We start from the raw sequence: 26,509 nt of genomic DNA, 5'->3' as shown, positions 1-26,509 counted from the left end.
CAGGGGGTGGAAGTCAGTTCTGTGAGAGTTGAGGATGGTGAGACCATCTTCCTGGGTCGATTAAGGTAGTGAGTAATAAGGAAAAAACTTCTGTGGCTGTGTGGATCCTTTGATCTGTAGCTCTTGATGAGACTTTCTATCTCTTTCCAGTTCAGTCTGCACACTACAGGTTAGGATCTAAGCTCCTCAGAGGACTAGACTCCATTGATGTTCTCTTGCTGTGAAGGGACCTGACAGAAGAAGATCCCTTTTCTAGACTCTCCTCTATCACGAACTGAGTCTTTAACCTGGTGTCTGTTGGTGTCTGCTCAGCAAAAATTCTGGAAGCTGCAGAGTTTGTTCTGATAACTTGTGTACGTTTTAAACTTGGAAATGAATTTAAAACATGCTATTTTTCAGGCTCAAATATTTAAGCATGGAAAACGTGAAGACTGTCTACCCTATGGTAAGATTAATTTGAAGGAGAGTATGTTTGTGCTGTGAGTTCGTGGGTATATAGTCACGTGTGCTGCTCTAAGAACCTGTAGCTTTGTGCATTGGACACTGTCATAGTTCTTTGACTTTGTGTTCTTTCATATAACTTCTATAAACTATTCTGCCTATTTGAGATATAGAAAATGTGTGAGATCTGGGTCTTGCAACACTCCAAGTGCCCCAGCCTAATCCTAGAGGGGCCTGGTAATAGTAAGCATGGTCCTAGGTCACCTGGGAGCCCACAGCAACGGTGTTTTCCTACGTCATTCCCCCATTGCTTTATTACCCTCCACTTCATCCTGTCTCCTCTCACCCCATCATTTCTTCTCCATACCCTTTACTGTTTCATTCCCCGCCTTACCTTGTTCTCCTTAACCTGTCACCTCATCTCCTCTCCATCATCACCTTCCCTCTTATCACCACATCATTCCCACTTCCTCACCTTCCTCCCACTCCCTCACCTTCCTCCCACTCCCTCACCTTCCTCCCTCTGCCTCACCTTCCTCCTACTCCCTCACCTTCCTCCCACTCCCTCACCTTCCTCCCACTCCCTCACCTTCCTCCCACTCCCTCACCTTCCTCCCACTGTCTCCTCTTCCTCCTCCATCACTTTACATCTCCTTCCCATTACTTCATTCCCTCTTTGTAGTGGGCTTTTTTGGACCTGCCAGAGGAAGAATAATGAATAAGAGAATAGGCCTAGCTTAGGCTGTCACCCAGAAACCTAGCTTAGGCTAGCTCATCTAACTTAAGTAATCTGACTATCCTAGTCCATGTTCCGTTTCTGAGACCTAGCTCTATGAGCCTATCCTAGGCTTTAGTTTTGTCTCCAGAATGCCATTATCATATTCTTCTGCCCCACTTTAGTCCCTGAGTGGCCTTGTAACCCAGGGTCTCATGCAGGAGATCTCATTATGCTCTCTTGGGTCAGTCTCCTGCCCCACCATTGCCTCCATTCTAGCACAGTGCTGAGTTAGCAGCACCGGTTCACTTGAATGATCTCTTTTGCCCACACTTGTCCCTGTGTCTCTCACGCCTTATATCAGGCTTGCAGCAAGATGGCTTCCCTATGCTCTGGGCCTTTTCTACTTTTTGCTGCATGGTGAGGACAATAAATAGGCTTCACATTAGCTGTTCTTGGCAGATAACCCGGGGAGAAAAGGGGTCCTGTGGCCAGGGCTCAGGAATTCAGTGTGGTTTATCTGCCACATTCCTGGGCCTGTGGGAATCAATGTGTCTCAGGGAAGCATGCTGCCTCCTGACACATCAAGTTACATGTTCTCATCCACAGCCAACACTGTGCTCCAGTGCCTTGATGGATGTAGACTCCCCGAGAGCAATCACACCTTACTGCGGAAGCTTGGCGTGAAGCTTGTCCAGAGGCTGGGGCTGACTTTCCTGAAGCCAAAGGTGGCCACGTGGAGGTAAGTCAGGTTTAGGACCTTGCTGCTTTCCCAGGAGGAGGGGGCTGTGTAGGCTGAACACCAAACACTCTTCTGCTTTCATTTGCCCTTTGGTGTCTGAGTGTTTCTGGTTTTGAAGGGAGTGGTTTTCCTTTTGACTATTTTCTGACCCAGTGTCTTCAGTTAGAGTGGAGCTGGAGAACCTTTTCCCTAAGGTGCCGCTCTGTCGCACCTGCCCCTGGTTGGTTCTGGCTGTTGGGGAGAAGCTTTCTCTGTGAGAAAACCCACCTCACTGTTGAAGGTTTATTCTTCAGACATCTCTTTTCTGCTGGTGTCCTCACAGAGCAGTCTTTGTTCCTTTTGAGACAGAGCCTTGCTGTGTAGCCCAGGGTAGCCTTGAGTTTGCACTCTTCCTGCCTCAGTCTTAAGTGCTGAGATTCTAGGCCTGTGCCACCATGTCTGGAAGGTGCTGCCAATGTTGCTGTTGGTGCTGTTAATATCATTTTTGTTGTCCTGGAACTTAAACCCAGGGCTTAATGCAAGTGTTGTGCTACCGAGCTGCATTCAATTATTAATGTGTGTGATTTGGGAAGAATTAAGTTTAGTTAAAACGTTTTCCAGTGTGTAGCGAATCCCAAAGAAATATGCTATGATTTAGAGATGTCTTACTGAAATATCCCTCACATGTTCAGTACACACTTCAGTCTAGGTCGTTTTGTAGGCTATGTTCTAGCAATTTATTATCAAAACATCAAGGAAATTTTCCAAAGAAACAAAGCCAATAGGATGTGGACACAGTGTGGAAGCCAGTGAAACCCAAGACCTAGAAGGTGATCTGGTTAGAGGCTGGCAGGTTGGAGAGGCAGCCTTCTGTTTGGCCGAGGCAGTCGGCTGATTGGACAAGACTTGCCTGTACTAGATCTGGTTTATGTGTTCGGAGGTGCTCTCAGAGACATACCAGATGTGTTCAGTTACTCACAGGTACAGGGAACCTTAACTTAAGGAAAATTAATTTAGTCTATATTTTTTTTAACCACATATAATACGGTAATCATTAGTAGAATTAGGTTTTGCTAGGCATGCTGACACACACTCCTGATCCTGTCACCATGTGAGGCAGGAGGAAAGTTGAAGGCTGGCCTCTTCTACATGGTGAATTCTAGGCCTACTAGAGCTATATAGGAAGACCCTGTTGCTCAAAAACAATCAAACCAAACCAAAATATGACTGAATTTTTGTTTTGTTTTGTTTGAGACAGTCACTCTATGTAGCCCTGGCTTTGTAGAATAGGCTAGCCTTGAACTCCCCCTGTCTCAGCCTTCCAAGTGCTGGGATCAAAGAAGTGAGTGCTGGCTAATGATTGAATTTTAAATTCACTCTCTTCCTATTATTTGTTTTCTCTTCCATTTTTTTCCCTTCAGATTTTTCCCTCCCCACTTTTGCATAACCCAGACTGGCCTTGAACTCCTCTGATTTCCTGCTTCCATCTCAAAGTGCTGGGAGGGCAGCATGTATTACCATGCCCAGTTCCTCTTTTATTTTTAGGTTCTTGTTAGATTTCCTAGGCTACTTTCCACAGGTTTTTCCCATTGCAGGTGTTGCAGTTTGGACCTCATAGGCTGTGAGTGCTAGGTGCATCCACTTTCCTGTCTGGTCTTGGCTTTAGTTTTGTTAGTCAGGTTATTTCAGTTTTCTCTGAGGCTGCAGCTGCCTTCTGCAGGACACGTTTCGATTCTCCTGTGGATCGTACATGAGAGCGGGAGCTTTTGATCTTCTACTGGTCTCACTTACCAGTGACCCCAACATCCCCTGAGCTCTGCGTTCTTCATGCTGCTTTCCCTGGTCTTCCTGGGTCCTACCTTGTACTTTCTTATTGTGGGAGTTACTCAGGGTGTGCAGGAGACTGTGTGAGTTTTGTGTTCTTTTTCAGTAGCTGGTGCCTCTCTAGTGATCTATGTAGCGCTTCACACAGTGACTGCTTGCACTTCTGTGCCGTGTTTATGTTGCAGCCTTGACAGTGCCTGTGGGGCAGAGGTGAAGGCGGTGCACATGGTTTTCTGTTTGGGAGGGAAGCACCCTGTCTTGGTCCACATGGGACTCTCCACAGGGTAGAGGGCCAGGCAGAAGCTACTTGCCTCTTGAATTCACTTTGGAGGTGAGCTTTGGTTACTCTAGCTGACTCTTAGGAGTCTTGACTCTTGGTCAAGGCTGGGGGTCAAGACTTGAATCAAGGTGACAGTGTAGTGGTGACCATGAGTTGGGTTTTCTTGGCGCTCCTTTTCTTGTTCCCAGGCAAGTGGGAGACCTGTTCAGAGCTATAGTTGGCCTACAGGTAAAATATAGGCCCTGTGGTCTGGTCTGAGGCCAGAAAGCCAAGCAGCTGGTGAAGGCAGCCACTTGCTTGTGGACAGGGTGAGGCCCTGATATCTTTCATGTGCACCGTATGGTCAGGCTTTGCATTGCCTTCTGCAGTGAAGCTTTGCTGTGGAAGTTTCTGTAGAATCAGGGCATGCGCCTGGCCTAGGTTGGCTTTCTTTGAGGTTTGTATGGAGTGAGATTTCTGCAGGCATCATGTATGATTCTGAGGGATGCTAACTTGATGATACCAGTTACCAAAAACTTTATTTTTAGGGCCAGGTTGAATCTGCCAACTTGAGATGGTTTTGTTCTGCACAGGTATCAGCGTGGCTGTCGGTCTTTGGCTGCCAACCTGCAGCTCCGTGCTCCGGGTCAGAGTGAACAGAAGCTGCTGTCTGATAGTTTGACCTCTGATGGTGATGAAGACTATGATGTCCCGGAGGGGGTGGAAACTGTGATAGGTAAGTGGAGCCTACCTGTAGCAGATGCATGCACGCCTCCCTGTAGTACAGTCTGGGCTTGCCTTAGGCATGCTGCTTTACACTCACGGCTGCTGACTTGTTTCTTCCCACCCAAGCCTTTAGCAGTATATCCATGCCAACATGTTAGCTCTATTCATGTCAGTTCTTCTGGAGTTTTCCCTCTGGCCGACACTGGGACCATACTGGGCTTGCAGGGATGTGTGACCTGGGATAACCTTCTGACCGCCTCTGTGCTGGTCCCCCCCAAATCTCACTTTTCTCTGTGGAGGCCTTCTCAGATGTTTGTTTCTTTTGACCGCCCCTTCTATTGGCTAACAGAGAGAGGCCTTTGCCTGGGGAGGTATCTGTTCCTTCCTGATTGTCCTATCGGGTTGGCTCCACTTGTTAGAAGAAATGCCCTTCTCTGTGATTAAAGCAGTCATTGTAATTAAATTTAAGGTCCAAGATTGAAGAGATAGCTCAGCTGTTTAGAACTCTTGCTGGTTTGGTTCCTAGCACCTATAAGGTAGCTCACAGTCATCTGTAACTCGGGTTCCAGGGGATCTGACCCCTCCTGCCTCTGCAGGTACCCGTCATGCACATGGTACGTATACATACATGAAGACAATATGCTCATACACTTAAGATAGCATTTAAGATAAAAATAAGACCTCTTGGGCATGTGAGATGGCTCAGAGGTTAAAGGGACCAAACTTGATTCCTGGGATTTATGTTGTAGAGGAAGAGAGCCAGTTCATAGAAATTGTCCTCTCCTCTCCACATTCATGCAGTGGCATGCCCACATCATACCCATTCCTCCACTAATGTGAAAAAAAAAATACAATAAAGACTTATTTTTCATAGAAAGGGTCTCACTGTGTAGCTTTGCCTGGCCTGGAACTCTGTGTAGATCAGACTGGCCTGGAACTCAGTTGAAATCTGCCTGCCTTTGCCTCCTGAGTGCTGGAATCTCCAAAGTACTTTGAAGAGGTCCTCCTGCCTCAGCTTCTCAGGGGCTGAGGTTATAGGCATGCGTAACCTGTGGCTGGCTGATTTCTCAACACTATGTCGTCTTTGGCACACAGAATACACAGTTCTACAGTGCATTCCTACATAGCGAAGTGCAGGATTGGTGGTTTATTTATAAGCAAAAGGACTAAGGTTTCATCCAGGCTGATGGTTCTTTGTGTCCTGGTTCTTGCAGAGCAACTGCTGGTTGGGCTGAAGGACAAGGACACGGTAGTGCGGTGGTCTGCAGCTAAAGGGTACGTATGGACGCCCTGGGTGCTGAGGGGCAGAGGCGAGGGGCAGGTGTCGCCTCTTCATTCCTTAAGAAACTTTATGTGGGTTTTAAGAGTTGTAAATACTTTGTAGATTCTCAACTGATAGAACTATTGTCTCATATAATGTACACTTGAAGATAATTATTGCCTGTGTACATGCCTTTAATCCCAGCACTTGGGAGGCAGGGGCAGACAGATTACTCTGAGTTCAAGGCCGGCTAGATGTATATGAAGTTCCAGGCCAGCAGAGCTACATAGTGATATCTTGCCTAAATAAATAAATAAATAAATAAATAAATAAATACTGAGGTTAAGTTCTAGGCTTCCTAAAGTGGTGTGAGGCCAATATTATCAATAGTTGATTAATAGAAATTAGGTGTTTAGATTGTTGGAGAGACTCTGTGTGGTAACTGTAAAGTGAGGCAGTGCTGTTTCTTGCTCACAGGTTTCCCTGGCATCACAAGCGAAGTGGGCTGCCATGGGAATTTGTATTTATGCCAACAGTAGATGTATTTGGGCCCAGTCTTTCCTGCTGGGAGGGGTAGACTAAGGCATGCACAGTGAGACAGCTGGAAGGATCCTTCTCTTGGGCCTGACTTCAGGCCTCAGGCTTCCCTCTGTGCAGGGCCTGGGCTATCCTTTGTGGAAGTGCAACAGTCTAGGTCGGTGAGGGGCCAAGGGTGGAGTTTGTGCATCTGTCTAGTAGTACTCAGGGGTTCTTATCACTAATGAGCTCAGTGTCCAGATTACTGTGCAGAAAGGTGACCACGTACCTATTCACATGCCTAAGAAATCACCTGCCCCGTCCTGGGCACGGTTGGTTGCTGGGCCGTGTTCGAGGCTTGTCCTACTCTGGGTTAATAGGAAACTTACTCAAGGTGGTCATGTGCAGCTGATGGAGTCTTGCTTTTCTTTTTCAGAATTGGTAGGATGGCTGGAAGGCTTCCCAGAGAGCTGGCAGATGATGTGGTGGGGTCCGTGTTGGACTGTTTCAGGTGGGTTATCACTCTCAAAGGCAAATCTGCAGCCTTTTGTTCTTGTGTATCAATTGAGCTATTTATTAGAACCCCAAAACCTAATTTTTCCTTAAGTTAAACTTGACAATTTCAGTTATCTGATAGGTTGTTTCAATATCATTATATATCTGAAACCTTTAGAAAGAGATAAGGTCAGTGTTGAACCCATGCAGATGAAGGTCTTTATCTTCAAGTGAAGGTTTTAGGCCTTACTGTGAGTAGCAAAGCTTCTTAAAATGAGGGGACTCTCTGGATACGTGCCTCATAGTTGCTGCTAGCCCCAGTGGCTACTGAGACTCTTGAGTGACAGGCCTGGATTTTGAGTTGTATTGTAATGAACTGACGTGTAGCCTTTCTGGACATTCTGAGTGGGGCAAATGGTGTGTGTGTATATATATGATGGCATGTGGATAGGTGTGGTCCTGGGGCCTTAGACTGGTATTGTAGACTCATAGACAGGAACACTGGTTTTGTTCCCTTGCCAGTGATTGTCCCTTCTGGGCTTTGGAAGTAGAGGGTTGAGGGGACATAGGCCTTATCCTACAATCAGTTTGCATGGCCATTTGTTGCCTACTGTTCTGGGCCTGCTATTCTGTGTGGCTGTGACAGCCTGGCAGGAAGTCTGTTATCATCACTTCGAGCCCTCCAACACTTGGTCCTTGTGTCTTTAGAGATGGCCCACCAACAGCCCTAAGTACACTTGCTTCATTTTGCCTCAGGCTGCTTTAGTAACAGTTTGCAGTTGAGGAGAGTGTGTGTCAGAGACGGTTTTCACATGGCGGCCGTCTGTAGTGGAAGTACGAGCAGAAAACGTTCTTACTGGGACTGCTTTGTAGAGTGTGGAGAGAAGACAATGAGCAGAGCTTCTTTTCTCAAGGTGCTGTAGATTGTTTTAGACCTTGTGCCTGGAGCTCCTCCCTGGAAGTCATGGAATGGATGCTCTCCCTGGGCTTTGTGCTGGCAGATTTAGGAAGGGCTGGGATTACATCATTTTCAAGCCTTCCCTGTGTTTCAAGCACTGTTTTCTCCATCCCCCTTAGAATGTTTCTGCATATTCCCTCTGGTTACTTAAAACTTTTCATCCAGGTGCCCCTTCTCCCCAACTTTTTTATACATTTTCTTGCCTCCAGTTTCCCTGGCATCCCGAGCTCATTCTCTTTGGAGTGCTGCAGGGTTCTAGTGTGTACAGCTTCTCCAGACTCAGTTTTCTTCTCCTTCTTGTAGTCTTGGTTTAATGTTGGACCCTAGCTCATTTAATCTTATGGGTCTGTTTTAATAGATGGCAGATTCAAAAGTGTATCCTGTTTTTGTGTCTGTGTTCTGGAGAGAGGAAATGTGTTACTGCTTTTGAATCCTTAGTCCATTGTGGAGCAAGTATCCTGATGGTCAGGACATCGAGTCTGTGCAGAGTCTCCCAGCCGCTTCCTCCAGCCCATTGCCTACATCCCAGCATTCTGTGCTTTCTTTCTCTGGATCCCTAGGCTTGGAAACCTAGGCTTAGATTTGAGATAATGGCTTGCCTGGAGCACTTGGCCACAGTTTCTTTCTAAGCCCCTGTTCTATCAAAGGCTGGGCTTCATCAGACATGAATCTGTAGTGCTGATAGCAGCTTTCCAGGTCCAACTGCCTGAAGCCATAGTGATACTCTTGTAGTTTAGAAATGATACATTTGAGTCATTATTGTGTTGATACTGTATCAAGTTCACCATGATGATGAATCTTCATGAAAAGTCTGAGGAACCATCTCTCTCTCTCCCCGTTTGAAATCCTGAGAGACATAATGATTTAGAAATGGAAAAAAAGATGGATATTTGGAAATGGAATCAGATACCAGCGCTTGAGCTTAGAGGTAGGAGAATAAAGAGTTTAAGGCCAGCCTCAACTACATAGTAAGCACAGTGAGCTTGAGGCCAGCCTGCACTCCAGGAGACTCTGTCTCAACTAATAAAACAACCCTCCAAGATTTGAAATGATTACAAAGTCTCCGAGCAGACACCTGGTAAGACATCTGGCACTTTAAAAAAATGTAATTATGAGTGAGTCATACCAGTTGTGGTGAGTGGGAGGACAGCTGTATCTGACAGAAGGCCCGTGGTGTCCATTTCAAATATATTAGTGACTTCTTCCTCTCTTAATAGTTTGTGCGCAAAGTGGCTGTTGGCCATACAGTTTAGTGATGATTTTCCTAAACATTTTTTTTTAAACTGTCAAATTCAGCCAGAATAGGTAAAAGCCTGTCATTTGATTTGCTTTTTTGTGATGTGCATTTCCATGTTTATGTTGGCAACAAAATACAGAAACCTCAGAGCAGCCCTGACCAGCCTGAGAACAGTCACTCATATTGTAATAACCATAGGACACACCCTGAAGAGAACTTTGGAGTATACAGGCACATTGATTTTAAATATAAAATGTTACTTGTGAGACCCAATTTAGTTGGGTGCAAAATTGGGTTCTTGTAGTCCCGGTTACTTGGAAGGTTGAGACTGGAGGATTACTTGAGCCTACAAGTTTACAGTCAGCCTGGGAACATAGCCAAACTTGACACCTCCACGCCTTTGAAAAAGATGTTTGAGTCCCCTCCTCCCCCCTTCCTCCTTCCTTCCCTCCCTCCTTTCTTTCTTTCATTGGGATCACATATATCTTAGCAGTCTAGGCTTAAACTTCTTCCCTTCCTGTCTTTTCTTCCCAGGGGATTAGAGGCACGTGACACAGTGACCATTTTATTTTATCAGTTTTGTAATCTTGAATGTGAACACTCAAGTAACAGTGGTCACCATTTAAAGGCATCCACCTGTTTCTTTTCTATTAATGTCCCCTGAGTTGGGTAGAATCTCTGTTGACTCTGCTGTCTGATGAGAATAGGCTGAGGCTGGAGCATTGTGGTCATAGTGGCAGGACACCATCTCAGGCAGGTGACTTGGCTTGATGTTGTAGATGGTTGAATGTCTCTGGTCTGGTCTTTTTTTTTTTTTTTTATTCATTTTACGTCTTGTTCACTGCCCCCCTTCCAGCCCCTGCCCCCACAATCCTTCCCTCTCCCCTTCTCCTCTGAGCAGGTGGGGACCCACCCTGGGAACCACCCCTACTCTGGCGTTTCAAGTCTCTGTAAGGCTAAGTGCATCCTACTGAAGCCAGAGAAGGCAGCCCAGCTAGAAGAACATATCTTCTGGACTGGTCTTGCATTGACCCAAATCTTTTTGTTATTATTAGGTGTAAAGCATTGATGTGGGAGTTGTGTTCATATTGGGTTAGAGTGTCTTATTTGTCTAGCCAAGAAGTAACATAGTTTTAGTAAGGCTCATGAGCCCAGAAATATGAATCAACTTGTGTTTCTTGCAAAATTGTGGGCTTTAAATTTGGAGTTGACTGTAGAACTCTGGTTTCAGCTTTCAGGAGACAGATAAGGCATGGCATGGTGGCTGTCTGGCACTGGCAGAGCTGGGTAGACGAGGCCTGTTGCTGCCATCGAGACTCTCAGAGGGTAAGTAACTGAAATGCATGGATCTGCATTCTCAGGGCTACTGAGACTTGGTGGGGTTCCTCGGTGCGGCTATCTGTGCACACCAGTGCTTCTGTGGAAGGCCATGGTATATGCATATTTCTTAGGCTTCCTTCTCATGCCAGCCTTTATAATGTACTAATTACCTCTTTAGCCTATTGTAACTGCATGCTGTATAAATCCTGGGTGCTGATTTGGAGGGTCATGGACCCTGGTAATATTTGAATTTCCTGTCTCTAGACTCTTGTCTCTGTCACTCTTGAGGGGAGCCATCACCCATTGAGAGCACATGAAGCTCTACTGTCTTGATGGTTGACATAGCTATGGCAGCAGTGGAACTGAGCTGAAAGTTAGGGGACACAGTGTAGCATGAGCAGAAAGAGCATGAACCCAGGCTAGCTGTAAGGTCCTGCTGAGGTGGACTAGCAAGGCTATGGCCATGTGCCACTGTCTGGTTGGCGGGGACTGTTCCTGTTAGTGGCTGGAGGTCTTGCCTTGTGTGTGGAAGGGAAAGGAGTAAAGGACAGAGTGTGCTATGGAGATTGTGCAGGGTGTGGCTTTTGTCTAGAGCAGTGGTTCTCAACCTTTCTAATGCTGCCTAACTTTAATATAATTCCTCATGTTGTGGTAACCCCCAGCCATAAAATAATTTTGGTGCTACTACAAAACTGTGATTCTGCTACTGTTATAAATTATAACTCACTAATGTCCAGCTGTAGTGTCAGTAATGGTACTGGGACATAAGGGACTTATAGAACAGCATTCTCTTTAGCCTTTCAGCTTTAAAAAACAACAACAACGGGGGTTGGGGATTTAGCTTAGTGGTAGAGCGCTTGCCTAGCAAGCGCAAGGCCCGGGGTTTGGTCCCCAGCTCCGAAAAAAAAAGAAAAAAAAAAAAAAAAACTAAAAAAAAAAAAAAAAAAAACAACAAAAAAAAAAACCAAACAGTTTTATTGCAATAATTTACATACTTGTATAGTCTACCCACTTACACTTTATAGTGGTCTCTGACATAGTCGGAGTTGTGCAACATCAGGTAATTTATCTTCAGAACATTTTCTGTGCCTCAGGCTGAAATTCTGCATTACAGAGCAGCCACTCCTACCCTACTCCCAGCCCTAGGTGCTCTGGTCCTCTGGTTGCTCTTCTGTTTTGCCCTTTTCAGACATTTCATTGGACAGATGGGTATGTGTTCTTTTTTTTTTTTTTTTTTTTTTTTTTTTTTTTGTATGTGTTCTTTTGTGTCTGAACTTTGTGTGATTTTCTGAGGGTCACTATGTGGTGTGCCCCATTCCTTTGCTGCCTGCCAGTGGGGATTTCACCAAATGGAAGAAACCACTGCTTCTTCCATAGTCTTATCAGCTGAAGTAACCATTGTGGTTGCCTCCACCTTTGACTTTTTGAGTAATGCTGCAGTGAACATTTGAGTTTCTGCGCAAACATGTGTTATTGTTTATCTTGAATGTAGATCTGGGAGTGGAAACGATGGATCGGTTCAAGAAGCAGACCAGGCTCTTCTGTTTTAAACTTTTCTTCTCCCATACGTTATATCCGCAGTTTTCCCTCCATCCACCCTTCCCAGTCACTCTTCCTACTTCCCCTCTCACCCAGGTCAACTCCTCCTCTGTTTCCTTTAACAACAAAGAAAGAAAAGGAGGAAGGAAGAAAGGGAGGGAGGGAGGGAGGAAGGAAGGAAGGAAGGAAGGAAGGAAGGACAGACGGACGGACAGGCCAGGCTAGGCCTCCCAGGGATATCCACTGAACATAGCCTAATACGACATAATAAGACTGGGCCCAAACCCTCATATCAAGGTTGGTTGTGGCAACCCAGTAGGACGAAGAGTCCCACGCATAGGCAAAAGAGTCAGAGACACCCCCATAGGCCAGACTCTTGTAACATGGCTGCATCATTCTACGTTCCCACCAGCCGTGTGTGAGACCCCGCTTTCCTCACATCCTCATCAGTATTTATTTTTGTCTTCCCTCTTTTAAAAAAGTGTAATTACCATGGTATTTGTTGTGGAATGCCAGTCACTTTACCATGGTTTAGTTTATGTGTCCTGATAACCAAGGAGGAAGTCTGAAACTATTCCAAGGTCTTGCTAGATGGTGTCTGTTTTTATAGCTGGGTCTGCCTCCTTTGTCAGGAAGGACTGGACATGGCCTTTGCGGGGACTGGGAAGGTTTCCTAGATCATTAAGGCCCATGTGTTGGTTTAGCTCATTTCCTGAGGTAAGCAGGTCTTTGTAGATAGCTCAGCTGTGGAAACCTAGTTAACCTACAACTTGGCTGTGCTGTGGAACCTATACTAACTAGTACTGCTTCTCTTGGTTTCCTTTTGTGGGACTAGCTTGTATAAATATCACTGGGCCATATTTCAGGACCTCAGACATCAGTGGTCCACCAGCTGGAGTGAGGATAAGCATGTTATTGGTGTCATAAGTGAGAAGTGTCTAGCTGCTGTTTAAAACTGTAAAACATGGTGTGGATTACGTTAGTCCACGATCTTTCTGTTGGGAGTTGTCCTTCTGCCCTGCATTGCCTCCATGTGAACTGAACCTCATTGACGTTCTTTCTGTGCCGGGGGCATGCTGTATTGTGTCCTGACGGGGGAAGCATCATGACAAGGTTGACAGGGGCTCTGGAACCTGTGTGAAGATGGTAACACTAATTCTGAGCATCTTAAGGATGGTTTTATGATTTTACTTTAGACCTCACACTATTCCTCTGACAGTGGTCTTATTTGCTTAATTAAGGTCATAACTGAGGGTACCAAGCTGAACACTTGCGTCTTTTCATATCCACCGTGTAACAATTTTTGCTAAATTGACAGAAAGCAAAAATACTACAATTCCAACCTTTAGAAATCAGAGGCAAGAGAATCAGGGATTGAAACTGTTCTTGGTTACAGTGAGTTTGAGGTCAGCCTCAAATTTTTTCAGAGACCCTGCCTCTTAAGAAAAGCACGTGTCCGTGGTAAGAAACCTGGATAAATGTGGTCTAGGAGAGGATAAGTGTAGATAAATGAGCATGATAGTAGCCAGAACGTTGGTTTTTGTCCCAGAGGACATGGCAAGCTTCCTGCAATTGGGGAGGAAGTGACTTTGGGGAAGTCAGATTGACCTTACCACAGCCATACGGACAGTAGACTATATTATTGGGCTGAGTCTCAGGAAGGAGCAGCTTGGCCATCTTTTAAAGAGTTGTGCCAGGTTATCTTCATGTACACACACGAGAACATTTCCATACATATCCCCCGCATAGTGTGCCTCAGTTTGTTTCTTGATCTTTGCTTTGGTGGATAAAGACTTGGGCCATTGTCAAAGGACCACTTAGCTTTTATTTCAGGTGATCCAGATGCTTTATTGGTCCTGGTTTTATTCCTTCTGTTTCTTTGGGGACAGGGTTGCTCTTTGAACCATGTGCACTGTGAATATTCCATAGGGTATCATGATTAGCCTGGGAAGGCTTGTCTAAAGTTTTGGCTCTATTTTCTCTGTGGTTATATTTGATTGGTGTTAATATTCTGGTAGAGTGTATACCTGCAATCCTAATTTTGTGGTTGATTTTTCCCCCCTCATTTTATGTTTTGAAATTAAACATTTTTATCTCTTTGGATGTTGGGTTAAAACCTTTTACCTCCTTTTTGCTGTTTTTCTCAATGGAGGATTTTGTGCTTGTGTGTTAAGTGCTTCTTGAGTGTGTAGATCCCTATTTTTCCTCCAAACTTGTGATGTGCTTGGCCTTCATTTCATTCTCTTGTCTCACTCTGGGAGCTGAATTTTAGCTGTGTAGTTGTGCTCCATTGTGTCCCTCTAGTCTCTTAGATTCTATTCCTTTTCCTTTATTATTTTTGTTCCTGCTCCTCATATTGGATGATTTTAGTTTCTATGTTCCGTGATTTTGCATTTTACTTGTGCAGATCTGACTGTAAGCCCCTGTATTAGTTCCTTTCCTTAAAACTGTGACCAGACGCCTGACAAAAGTACATCTTAAGAGTACAGTGCATCTTGGTGGGGAAGTCGTGCCAGCAGGAGTGAGCGTGAGGCAGCCGGCCATGTCGCATCCGCAGTTAGGAAGCAGAGACAGTGTTGGAGCTCAGCTCACTTTTTCCTTTTAGTCCGGGACTCTTGGTCTTAGAATTGTGTGTCCCACATTTGGATGGGTTTCTGTCTTCGTTAACTCAGTCTAGAACTCCCTCATAGACACACCCAGAGACTTGTCGCCTAAGTAATTACCAACCCTGTCAAGTTGACAGTCATCGCCCCTCTAGAGAACCTGCATTTCAGCCGTTGACTCTCAGCTTCAGAACTTCTGTCTCTTTGTTGACATTTTGAGTTTGTTCAGATACGATCTCCGGTTTCCTTTCAGCACTTTAAAAATCTTTGCTAAGTCCAAATGTCTAGACTGTTTCAGAGTTGTCTTTTCCCCTGTGTTTGTGATACACTTTTCAGTTCTTTTCGTGCCTTACAATTTTTGTTTCTGTTGAAAACAGAATATTTTGAATATTTTAATATTTTAATAGGTCCCTCCACACAACCAGGCAGTTGCTCTTAGGATGTACTGAGGCCCATTGTGTCCACAGTCCTAGTGACTACAATCTGTCCCATATCTCAGCATCGTACATGATATGATAGAGTATCTGTGAGCACTCAATCTAAGTAGCTTCCTTCCTCTAGCATTCCTCTGGTTGTCATACATATTTGATTAGTATCCAGGGTTCTGCAAAAGTTGATCCTATCAGTTTTGGCCAGCTTAGCACTTGAGCCCAGAACTCCTGTTTGCCTCACGGCATGACATCATTCAACAAGGACCATTCGGATGGTGTATGGCATCTGTTTGGTCCTCTTAAGTAGTAAATGCCATATAGAATTAAATATACAACAGCTTTGTTAGGAGCATGCTTGTGAGAGAGATGGGGAGAGGAGACAGGAAGGCTGGAGATCCCCTCTTGCTCTGATAATAACACATGTGGGATATCTGGCATTTCATGTCCCAGGCGAACAGATCCCTGGGGCAGGGCCGTGTTGACCAATGTCTAGAACAGGTGGGCGGGGCCATGTTGACCAATGCCCAGAACTGCACTGTTTAGTTTTAGCATATGTGCCATTTTGAGCTGCCAGACACCCAAGTTTGTAAGAAAATGGAGACTTATATAGTGGTGTCTTTGACTTTGCTGCTGGGTGAATTGTCCCCTGTACTTTTTTTCTTTGAAGGAGTGTCTGTGTTTTGTATCTATCTATTCTTTCCTGCCTTGTAAAAGGTGGTATGGGAAGAGAACAAATCACAGTTGACCACTGTTGGGATTGTTTAAAAGGTTTTTTGTTTTAAAATATAATTTGAGATACAGTTTACCTACCTTACAGTTTGCTCATATAAAATATAATTCAATGGATTTTGGTATATTACATTTTAATTTAAAAAAACCCTCATGTTAAAAATATATAAAACAGAAACTTGTTGTCATTTCCAGGCATTCTGCTCAATGGTATGAACTCCGTTAATGCCGTTGGGCAACCATCTCATACATCGGGTTCTAAGTCATCTATTGTTCCAAATAACCTGTTTCCCACACCACATAATGCCAGTCTACTTCCTAGTTAGTCCTATTTTTTTTTTCCATTCTTGGGTCTTCATGTAGGTACAAAGTGTGTACAATATTTTGCCATTTGTGGCTGGCCCATTTCATAATGTATAAAGATCTCAAGACCCGTCATCACTGTAGCATGCATAAGAATGTCCTCCTTTTGTAAGTGAGTGATACTGCAATGTGTTTACTCTCCCCATGATCCCATTTGCTGACTGCTGTGGGGAGGAGGTGAGAGTGCCTCTTTGTTTTAGGTCTATGTAGTGTGTCTGGCAGGCACTAGGATTGCTACTAGGTCATGTGTTTGTTCTGTTTAACTCATCTTGAAAGCTTGCTTTTAGTTTTGTCAGTAATGTGAATGTAGAGGTAGTACTTGGGAAACAACGAAGACTCCAGTGTACGTGTGTGCATGTGTGTGTGTGTGTGTGTGTGTGTGTGTGTGTGTGTGCGCGCGCGCTTATGTGTTTTAATGTATTGTAGAGATTCCTTTTGTAGGCAGATAGAATGCCTACTCTAGTTGCTGTGAGTATGCTGTCAAAGTTACCCTTGGAGCAACCGTCCATGGAGGATGGTGTTTTTCTGCAGGCTGATCACCTCCTGTTTGGAAGAGAGGTTTCTCATGCTTCATCCAGGCATGGAGGCAGCTGGCTAGGTTCTTCCTGTTTGCCATTTAAAATGATATAGGCAGTGGGTAGGGTAGCCATCATACTTCAGAGTCTCGGGCCCGAGTGGAGGGCTGAGTTCTTATGTGGGTTAAGCATGCCAGGAGGACTTCGTAAGTACCAGGCATGGGTCATGAGCATGGGCCATAGTGTTCGGTTCCTCATTCCTCTCCTTCAGGTCTTTATTGTTTGCCAAACATTAAAAAAAGAGTCAGTCTGGAAAGTAAGATAATTGCTGATTTTTTATCTTAAGAGAGTAAGTTTGGATTAATATATGTGGTGGTTTGGATGGACCTAAAGGCCTTTTCTAGCTCCTTGGATGGAAAGGGCTCCTCCTGTCTTGCCAGGTTTAACAGAGGTTTTTCCTGCTTCCATGAGTGGGAAACCTGCTGCACCGTTAGAAATGGTTTGCAGCACTGGCCTATGTATTCCATAACTGTTGGGAAAACCTTGCATCCCTCTTTTATGTTGGTATTTGAAGTTTTATATGCATCTAAGCAGTTTCAAAGTGTTTATTTCTAACAACATCTGAAGGTAGAAAGAATATTGGTAAGCTTCTCAGGGCATCCTCTGTTGGGGCTGGCTAGGAGCTGGGAATTACTGACTGAGCAAAAGGATTTCTCAAAAAGGAATCATGAGCTCCTTCGCTCAGCGCCTGCATCTGGTTCTAGCATGTGGAGTGAAAGGTTTGCCTCTGTCCAGAAGCAGTAGAAGGGCTGTTGGAGAGTGAGAGGAGTGGAGCTCCTCACATGCAGCATTAGTTGCCAGGGCTCCTGATCTTGTCCTCCAGGCACTCTGAGACTCAGGACTCCTGGATGGTCTTTGAAAAGCCCCACGGGAGATGATTACTGCATGCCTGGACTCTATGACTACTGACTTATTTACGAATCCCAGAAGCACTTTCTTCGTTTCATTGCTGTCTCAGCTGTCAGCTCTTTCTTGCTGAATACTAAGGCAGAACACTCTAAAGAATACCATAGAGCTTATGTTGATTTTTGCCTTATGTGTTCTCAACATTCACACATGAGTTTATTGGGAAATTAACATGTACAGCATTTTAGGGAGTGGAACACAGGCCTAAGTGAGAAAGTTTGCTGTGACATCATAAGCAAATAGAATAAAGTGATCATACCTTTACCAGAAGTACACTTCCCTGGTGGAAATAAATTACTCATAAAATCGGCTGCTAGATATTTGTGGACGGTTCAGTTAGAACTAATCATAACATTTCTTATATGTAACAGTTGATGTTTAAACTGAAGATGTTTCTGGCATCAAAACACATAACTATATTTAAAAGGAACACAGTAAAACAGTATAAGTTTTAGTCCTGAAAAATAGTACTTGTAAAAGGTCTTTTCTAGAAGTCTACTCAAACTGCTGAGATAGTTCTGTGTATTTCCCTGATGTGTCACAAAACAGGAAACCCCAGTTTAATTCATCCGTCTCGGAGAGCATAAGCCATTCAGTTGTTTTTTTTTTTTTTTTACAACCAGAAGTAGAAACACCTTTTAATATTTATCTTAATGTTAAAAAAAACCAAGATTACAGTTTTTGTCCTTTTGAGGAGAAAAAAAAAAAAAAGCGTGTTATAAAAACTGACTTGATAAGAAGTGAAGGTAAACTGTGGAAATACTGGTTGGCTCAGCACTTAGGAAGCTGAGGCAGGAAGACTACAGGTTTAATTCAGCTTGAGCAACATGGCGAGATGGTACCTTCTCCAAAAAGCAAAAAAGTTGAAGCTGCTGCTTGGAACATGGTGTGAAAAGCATCTCTTTAGCCACAGCACCGAGCGCACGTGAGGCCTCAGGATACCCGGGTTCTTTTGCGTAGAGTGAGCACTCTCGGTACAGTGTCGTTCAGCTTTGGCTTTTTAGTTCCTTGTTGGGATTTTCCTGCATCCCTTTGACTTGTCCTCTTTTGTCCTTTGGGTCTGAGGTCACACTGAGCCTCCTGGTTCTCTGTAGAACTGAGGGTGGGCACCTCTCGACGGGTGGACTCCTGGGCTGGGCTTTCCTCATCACCCACGCGGACATTCCCTGGGCTGTAGGCTGCCAGCTGACAGAGAGCTACAGCTGCTGTCTGCTTCTGTTCATCACTGCTGTCTACCGTGTGTACATCTGGGGTTGTCCTGCTGTGGGCCTCGTCTTGCTGTGTCTCCACATGGCTTGTCCTGTCTTCAGAACCTTTTGTCTCAGTCTTTGGAGGCACAGGAGGTTCTGCACCTTGTGGTGGGCCGGGGAGGGCAGGCCTTGGAGCCCAGGCATTACAGGGATCCTTTACAGACAGATTGAGTGGCAGGTCCTGCAGCCCTGAGAAGCCCAGAGGGTCTGCCTGGGCATTGCTTGCATACATGGGTCCATAAGTGGCTGCAGGGTTTGTCTCTGGCTTCTTGGAGAGATTGAGGGGGCCTATTCTGGAGTGGTCCTCTGGGCTGGAGGGTGGGGCCTCCGTGATGAAAGAGGTTCTGCTCCCTGTCTGGGCCGGAGGGTCACTGTTCACGGCCTGAAGGCTAGAAGAAATGAAGAGAAATCTTAGGAAAATGATCATGTAAAGCATTTTGAGCAAGGTCCACTTGGTGTTGAACAAAACTACATTGGAGATTTTGAAAGAGAAATTTTCTTACCTTTTTGGAGACTCTGTTCTGCTTGCAGGCGGTTGGGAGTGAGGACTTTCTGAGCCCCTCTGGACAGGTTTGAAGGCGGTGGGGCTCTGCTCAGGCTGCTGGAGTCGCTCCAGGGCCCCCGAGGAGGCCGCTTTGTTTGAGAGGTCACACAGGCCTTCGAATGTTTGGCTTGTTTGGGTGAAGTTGGTGGGGCTTGGCCTTCCTGGAGAGCCTGTGGCAGCGCTCCCTGCTCGGGGGCTCATTTTGGCCTCTTCTGCATCTCTTTGCCCATCTTTAGAAGGATCTTTTGCCTCAGGAACTGGACTTTCCTTCTCAAACTCTGTGTGTTTCCTGTGGGAGTTTGAAAGGTTTAACTCTGTGGGACTGGAGGCTGGGTAAGCCAGGGCTGCATCTTCAAGCAAGCGAGGGTTCTGATCTCGTGTGATGCCAGTGACTGATGGGAGCCTGAGACTGTAGGAAGGAAATGCAGACTCTGGTCTGTAAAATCCGTAAGGGATTTGCAGGTTAGAGTGATATTGCTGGAAAAACCTGTAGTGGTCGTAGGCTGATGGAGATGTACTCAAGTGTTTGGGGATTGGCCCAGGATGAGACAGGAAGTGTCTTTGGTCTTGGGCTCCATAGACAGACAGCAAAGTGGTCTCACACTCGGGTGTGCTCCCAGTCAGGAGGTAGGGGGAGTAGAGGGCAGCCAGCCCATGCTCTGTGTAGAAGGGAGGGGGGTACTCCGGGATTGCAGGATGCATATAGGGGGAGATGGCACCAAACCCCTTTGTAGGTGGGATTTTATGTGGAAACTCAGGAGGGAGGAATGGGGAGCCAGCTTTCCAGGGATAACCAGGAGTATGGAATGCAGACTTGGCATGGAATGAGGTGGCTTTGGTGGTAGAGTTGGTTAATGCCAGCATTTCAGGAGCCTCTGTGTCTTCTGGCCCCCTAAGTCTGTGCTCCCCAACTGGAACAAATGCTGAAGATCTAACCCCATTGTCGAGGCTGGGCTGGGTGCTGAGAATGGCTTCTGGTGTCATTTCTTTCTGTAGGGCTGGTTTCTGGGGACCCTTGTGGGCTCCCCGAGCCTGCATTTCTAGGTTCTCTTTGGCATCCTCCTTTGCAGAGCCCTGTTGAGACTTTGGATCAAAGCTGGAGAGTCCATTGAGGAGAGACTTGGAAGTGGCCGGCTTTGAGGTGGGCTCTGGCTGGTGGGTCTGCTTAGGGTCCAGCGAGCTAGATTTGGGACACTTGGGAATGCGATCTTGCTCTGACACTAAAGTAATGGAGTTTTTACAGAGACCGTACTTCATGTGATTGAAAAGATGCGACTTCTCATTGCATGTAAAAGGACACTGGAAGCATTTGTACTTGAAGGGCTTTCCTGGGGGCCGTGGAATATAGTGTGGCTTTTTTGGTTTCCGTTCCTTTAGGAGGCTCATTATCCTTTGTGTTTGGACTCTGGTCTGCTCAGTGTGTGGTCACTGCTGCCTCTTCTTTGACCAGGATGTGGTGGCTTTGAAGGAGGTGAGTACTGTCTTCTTTCTTGCTCTTAGTACTTTATTTGAAGCCAGCTCCATGTGCTGAGGGCCTAACAAGGAAAGTTCCTTCCGTCTGGCACCTACATCTGTGAAGGCAGACAGAGACTGGTGTCAGGCGCAGGATTAGAGGGTCAGAGTCTACACTGTCACACTAAAGACAGACTAGGAGCCTAGTACCTTTAGAAAGCAGGTGCTACCTGCACCCGTGCTAGTCTGCTCTCCTTGCTGCCAGCACCCTGTGATATTTTCTTAAGCCTGACCTGCAAGAATTACCTGGGGACCAAGAGAGCATAGTGTTGAAGGTGATCCTTTGAGTTTTGGGGATCTATACCCTACAATCTGGACTTCCCCTTGGTCCATCTGTTTGGGGTTTCTGATAGGATTCTGTAACCAGAGCCTCCCTTTTGCGTGCCCTATGGGAGCAGACCCTTAGTGATGTACTATGGCATTGTTTAGCTGAAGTGCTTCAAGGCCCTGTTTATCTATGCTGCTGCTATCTATGCTGTGTGTGAATATTTAAAATTAAAAATATTTAAGACATAGGGCTTACTCTACTGCTTCTAAAAACCACAAAAGCTGATTTTATGAGCAAGTATTGTACTTTTGGGGTGATGATGGTGGTGATACTCAGGTCCTTAGCTTCATCACTGGGTAAATGTTCTCCCACTGAACTACACCCTTAGCCCTAGTAAGTAGCATTTATGTTGGCTCAATACAAATGTGAATGCTACATTTAGGTCAACTCAGTTTGCAGTGCTGTTAGAATGATTTGCCAGTCCCCGAGTGGCTTTTATGTCCTGCCACTCACCAGTGTTTGGGAATAACTCATAGATTTGCCCCTCCCTTCCTTGGATTAAACCTTCTCAAGAGACCAGAGCAGCCGTACCCAGGTAGAGGGAGGAATTCATCCTGCCCCAGGTGCCCCTTGTACCCAGATATTATATTGTGATTTCTAACCCAAAACTGAGCACTTGGTGAAGCTACCTCCCTGGACATCTGGGGTGACTCTGGCTGGACCTTGGGTAGAGAGTGAAGGTCGAGGCCAGGTTCCTTGATTTGTACAGGATATGTGAAAAGGGAAAGGTCTTCTTCAGTGGAAATTCTTTAAGAAAAGTTTTTTTTCAGCTACAAAACTGAGTTTGTAAAAAACATGTAAAGCCATGCCCTCTAAACCTAGACAGACATACTCGTCTGTAAATCTTATCTTTAGAAACAGAACTAAAGTTTTATGATTAAGTCCTCACTCCTGTGTATCTCCCCTGTTCCCAGTGTGCATGTGTAGTGGGCAGTGGGGCAGAGTGGCTCTCTAAGGAACAGTCTCTTTACTTCTACCTACATGCTTCATACAGACATCTGAGGATGTTACCAGGTCTTATTTGGTTTCTCTTCTAATTTATTTATGTGTATTAAATATATCACAAAAGAAAACTGTATCTGGCACTGTGGTACCAGCAATTCCATCACTTAGGGTAGACTAAGGCAGAGGGTCTCAAGTTCTCAAGTTCAAGGCCTGCCTGTGCTGCTTAGCAAGTCTTTTATCTTAAAACAAGAAAAAGCCCACAAAGAGCTAAAGTGCCCTTCCCCAGCTACCTTATTATCAGTGCTCAGGGCTCATAAGTAGTCGTTTGGGAGAACAGTGAGTGTGGCTTAGCTGTCGTCCACTCTGAGAGTCTGCATGGCAGCGAGAATGAAGTACTGATCACAGATAAGCATGTCAGGTGCCTGTGCCGGGGAGGAAGCTAGGATCCTAGGCTCTTTTGGGAGAGGAGTATGGGAGACTGAGCTGTCAAAGCGGGTCCTGCCTGGACTTCACTTTTGCTGCAGAAGCTGAAGTGAGGACAGACGTCCTGTGTCAACGGCTGATCATATTAACACTTAGCAACAGCCTGGTGACTTTTCTTTCCCTTCTTATTAAAAGGAAAAGTGTAAAGAAAGTCTCTGTGGGCCCAGCTTATACCTGGAGTGCATTTTCCCCGCCTGTGTCAGGGAACCTGAGAAGCCTTGTCTGACTAGCTGATGAGGGCAGCTCGATAAGTCAGTGGGACCTGTGCTGGCATGCTCATTACACTCTTGATTCTGAAGGCGTGAGAACCTCTGCAAGTCAGGTTCCCATGGCTGTATAGGATATGTCATGGCACAGATCTGAGAGAGATGATTTCATCACTAGCTGGGAGCATCATGATCAGAATGATGACACTTGCAAACATTTGCCGAGTGTGAGCTGCTTCCCAGTTCCTGGGGACAGACATGGGACAGTACCCCGAGTATACTGGACAGGCTAGAAGAGCCCCTCAGGATGTAAGGAAATAATGATGGGCCTTCAGAGAAGCAACCATAGTAAACGTTACTGATGGTTTCGGGCAGAAGACGTAAGCACATCACCGTGGTTAAATATTAAACATCTACAGTGTTAAATAAGTACATTGTCGTGGAAAGGTTTTCTTGTCTTACAAGAGACAGGTAGTGTACAGATCACAATATGCTGTCCTAAAGAATAACTGAGAAAATGATTATTACTGAGTGTGTGTGTGTGTGTGTGTGTGTGTGTGTGTGTGTGTGTGTGTGACGCTACCTGAAGTTTTGGTTTCAGCCTTTGCCTTTTTATTTTTTGGCTGCTACTACCCAGGCCAGTGAGCAGGCTGGGTGGGATAAGCAGCAACAGCTCTTGTGCACGGGTTCCAGAGTGAAACTATTTCCCGAGGTTTATTAAAACTGAAAGGGAATGGATATAGAAGCAGAGGCTCGACTATAATCGTTTCAGTAACTTTGGATAAACTGACCCCTCAGGATTTCACAATTGCTAATTAAAGCAGAGAGCTCACTGCTTGGAGGCAGGTGTAAGGCGGGCGTAACTCATCTATAAAACTACTGTGTTAGAGAAGTAAGTGGGATAAAATTGATGCTTTTGTAAGCTTTTGAATGATGATGTCAGCCTGTGAGTTCTCTGTCCTAACCAAGTGAGGTTTATGACTATGAAGAAATTAACCCACAGCCATGACCGCAGCCAGGCACATATGTCTGTGGGCACGGAGGCTTACAATAAGTCCTGTTTGGTCAGTTTATACCTGCTGGACTTTGTCCTGTCTGGCAGCTGCTGGTGTTAAATATTCCCAAAAGTGCACATTGTTGCCAAAACAGGACAGCCAAGAACTTTGACTGTTTATAGTAAGTTTGGATTTGTATTCAAAGGTGAAGCTTTCCTAGAGGCGTAAGAAGGGGACATTGCTCTCCCTCTTTTGGGGTGGGCCTGTTCCCACTGTGGGAATACATCCCTGGAAGGTGCTGTGGCCGTCTGAGAACTGTAGGGTTAGTATGTTTGCTGCTGAAACAATCCCAGAGGAATTTTATCTGGCACCGTACCCTCCTCCCTTCTCCTTCCCATATGATGGTCAGGGAGTTCATGAGGGTGTCTTTCCACTGTTCTCAAATGTGCCTCCCTAGACCACCTTGGCCCCGACTTCCTTCTCTGAATCGTACAGTAAGCAGCCGAAGGTCTGTCAGACGTGTCCTTTTTTTTTTTTTTTTCCTGAAATACATCAGCTGTATGACCTGAGACCTCATTATCTCTTATATTCAACTACTTGACTTTGCATTCGGAAATGGCCCTGGACTGAGAGCGCCTGCCTCCTGCCCACAGTGTGCCATCCGGGATACCTGCCCACACACAGTGAGCACTGTGTAGTTTCGATTGGCCACAGGGCTCTGTTTGTCTTTAAAGCACTAAACTTCAGCAGTCCCTGAGTGTGGACATGCATCGTAGCTGCTGGTATCAAGGCGACAGTGAGTGGCTGGCATGTTTTAAAAGTTTCTAAGGGGCTTGCACTTAGAAATCAGACAAGAGAAAATAATTTAAAAGAACTCTGATAGGACACAATGGAGGTAATTACAGCCTTGGTTTATAGGACAGCGATGTGACGGGCTAGGCAGCTATGTTTGTCCTGTGAATTGACCTGCAAATCAAGACAGTGCTGTAATATTCCTCCTGGTGGTGTCCAGCTGTCTGGCACAGAGCCTCGCAGGTGGACCGTCGTGAAGGGCATGCTATAATTACAGCACTGTGATGTGGCGTTCACTATTGCGCCACTCAAGGGCACGCCACTGTCGTCTACCCACTGTGGTGTCGCAAGAACGAGATTTGTGAGTTTTACTTCATTTGAGCTTTTGCAGTAACTGGCCGCCACTCCCTTCCAAACTTTCTGTTCTTTAAGATGAAGGTGAACTTAGGACGGCCATAACCTTAGAAGAAAGCAGTTTTCTAGAGTATGTGTGGAAGAAAGGATCCAGAAAACAAGTGAGTTCTGATGTGTTGGCTCACAGAGTGCACACAGCTTCCCGACCGGCATTGCACCAGAGCTCACCTTGCCACATGCTTCTTTAACAGAGCCGTTTAAATTGTCAGAGCCTTTTCTAATGCTCAGCAAACGCTAGGGTAACAACTGTAGGCGTTTCTGCTTAAACGAAATCTGATTTGGTCAGATTCGCCAGATTATTTGGTCAGTAATTATTTTCATACATATCCCCCCTCCCCTCCCCCACACATGTATAACCTTAACAACCAAACAAAACTTAAACTTTGTTGCTTTCTTGTTTTTGAAAGGTTTTGTCAAAGCAGCAGTTACTTTAAACTTGAAAAGTTTTAGATATTTAACTAGAAATGAGACCAAGCAGTTGTATAGTTATAGCTATACATAGGTGATTTTTGCCATTTTCATGTCAAAATTTATTGTAATTTCTTTGAAAAGTAGTGAACAATTAAGCAATAGTATAAATTCATCTTTTGTTTTTTAAAATAATTTTTATAGCAGAAAGGAAGGTTTGTTTTCTAAACAAGCTTGCTCATATTCTTGGAATAATATCAGCCCCATTAGGAGTTCTGTAATTGTGGTCTGCATCCCCAAGATGCACCTGCCGGGTCCTGAGTAATCCTTAGGGAATGGAGAGAGAAAGAGAGAGAGAGAGAGAGCAGGAAAGAACAGACAACAGCAAATGATTTACCCAGACAGATTCCTCAAGACACATTACAGAGTAGTTTTGAAAGAAAACTTGAAGGAATCGTGAGCACTTACCGAAGGTGGGCAGTGCTGGGATGTGGAGTCCTTCTTCTGTGCAAGGTGCTGAGGGCTGAGGAGCAGGATCTGTTCTCACGCTGGCTCGCTGGCTCGGTGAAACTGGAGCCGGCTGTTCCAGTGGGAGGGATTTAAGTGTAGGAGTTGAGCCCTCAGGGCGTAGAGATGCACCTGATATTCCTCCGCCTGCAGCTACAATTCAAGTGTTTGCACCCACTGAGCTCCACGTAGCCTCACTGAGCAGGGACCTAGAGAATCCTCTGCCACTCCAGGTGCCCCATAAGACTCTAGGTTCACTGTGTGTGGGGTCCTGTGAGGGCTGCCCAGTTGTAGAGGAGTCAGGATCCCTGGATGCAGAGTACAGTGCTGATGTACTTCTCTCACAAGCGTTTGATGATGTTCATTAAAGATTCAGGTGTAGAGTTTCGCTTCAGTACTCCAGCATATGCACCTAGAAGCAGAGAAATACAAATTTATCTCGCCATACATGTCACCAAAGAAAGCATTAACAGTGTTTCACAGTGTTTTTGCTGTGAGGCCCAGAG

At 45.4% G+C, this 26,509-nt stretch overlaps 2 protein-coding genes across 4 annotated transcripts in view; one reads left to right on the top strand and one right to left on the bottom strand.

Moving 5' to 3' along the window:
- Tbcd (tubulin folding cofactor D) overlaps positions 1-26,509 on the top strand; it is a 160,763-nt gene that overhangs the window by 40,045 nt on the left and 94,209 nt on the right. For both annotated transcript variants that reach the window (XM_032912781.1, XM_032912780.1), the window contains exons 8-13: positions 400-445; positions 1,766-1,898; positions 4,554-4,696; positions 5,901-5,961; positions 6,900-6,974; positions 10,385-10,479. In XM_032912781.1, the coding sequence (XP_032768672.1) occupies positions 400-445; positions 1,766-1,898; positions 4,554-4,696; positions 5,901-5,961; positions 6,900-6,974; positions 10,385-10,479 (553 nt within the window). The remainder of the gene's footprint in view (positions 1-399; positions 446-1,765; positions 1,899-4,553; positions 4,697-5,900; positions 5,962-6,899; positions 6,975-10,384; positions 10,480-26,509) is intronic.
- Positions 17,245-26,054, bottom strand: Znf750 (zinc finger protein 750). Of its 2 annotated transcripts, XM_032912782.1 has the most exons (3): positions 25,965-26,054; positions 19,373-20,984; positions 17,245-19,258 (listed from the first exon to the last, which is right to left on the bottom strand). In XM_032912782.1, the coding sequence occupies exons 2-3, from the start codon at positions 20,797-20,799 to the stop codon at positions 18,553-18,555; spliced, it is 2,133 nt and encodes a 710-aa protein (XP_032768673.1). In that variant the 5' UTR covers positions 20,800-20,984; positions 25,965-26,054; the 3' UTR covers positions 17,245-18,552. The 2 variants fall into 2 exon arrangements, with proteins under 2 accessions (XP_032768673.1, XP_032768674.1); XM_032912783.1 differs by lacking the exon at positions 25,965-26,054 and having other exon boundaries at positions 19,373-20,987.

The sequence above is a fragment of the Rattus rattus genome, chromosome 9, assembly GCF_011064425.1.
Source record: "Rattus rattus isolate New Zealand chromosome 9, Rrattus_CSIRO_v1, whole genome shotgun sequence".
NCBI lineage: Eukaryota > Metazoa > Chordata > Mammalia > Rodentia > Muridae > Rattus > Rattus rattus.
Note: the sequence above shows the minus strand (reverse complement) of the source record. Positions and strands in the feature narration are given on the sequence as shown.

Coding starts and splice junctions, on each gene's coding strand:
- Znf750 (XM_032912782.1), bottom strand. CDS start 20,799: ATGAGCCTCCTAAAGGAACGGAAACCAAAAAAGCCACACTATATTCCA. Junction 19,259..19,372: donor AGAACAGAGTCTCCAAAAAG/GTAAGAAAATTT, acceptor CATTTCTTCTAG/CCTTCAGGCCGTGAACAGTG.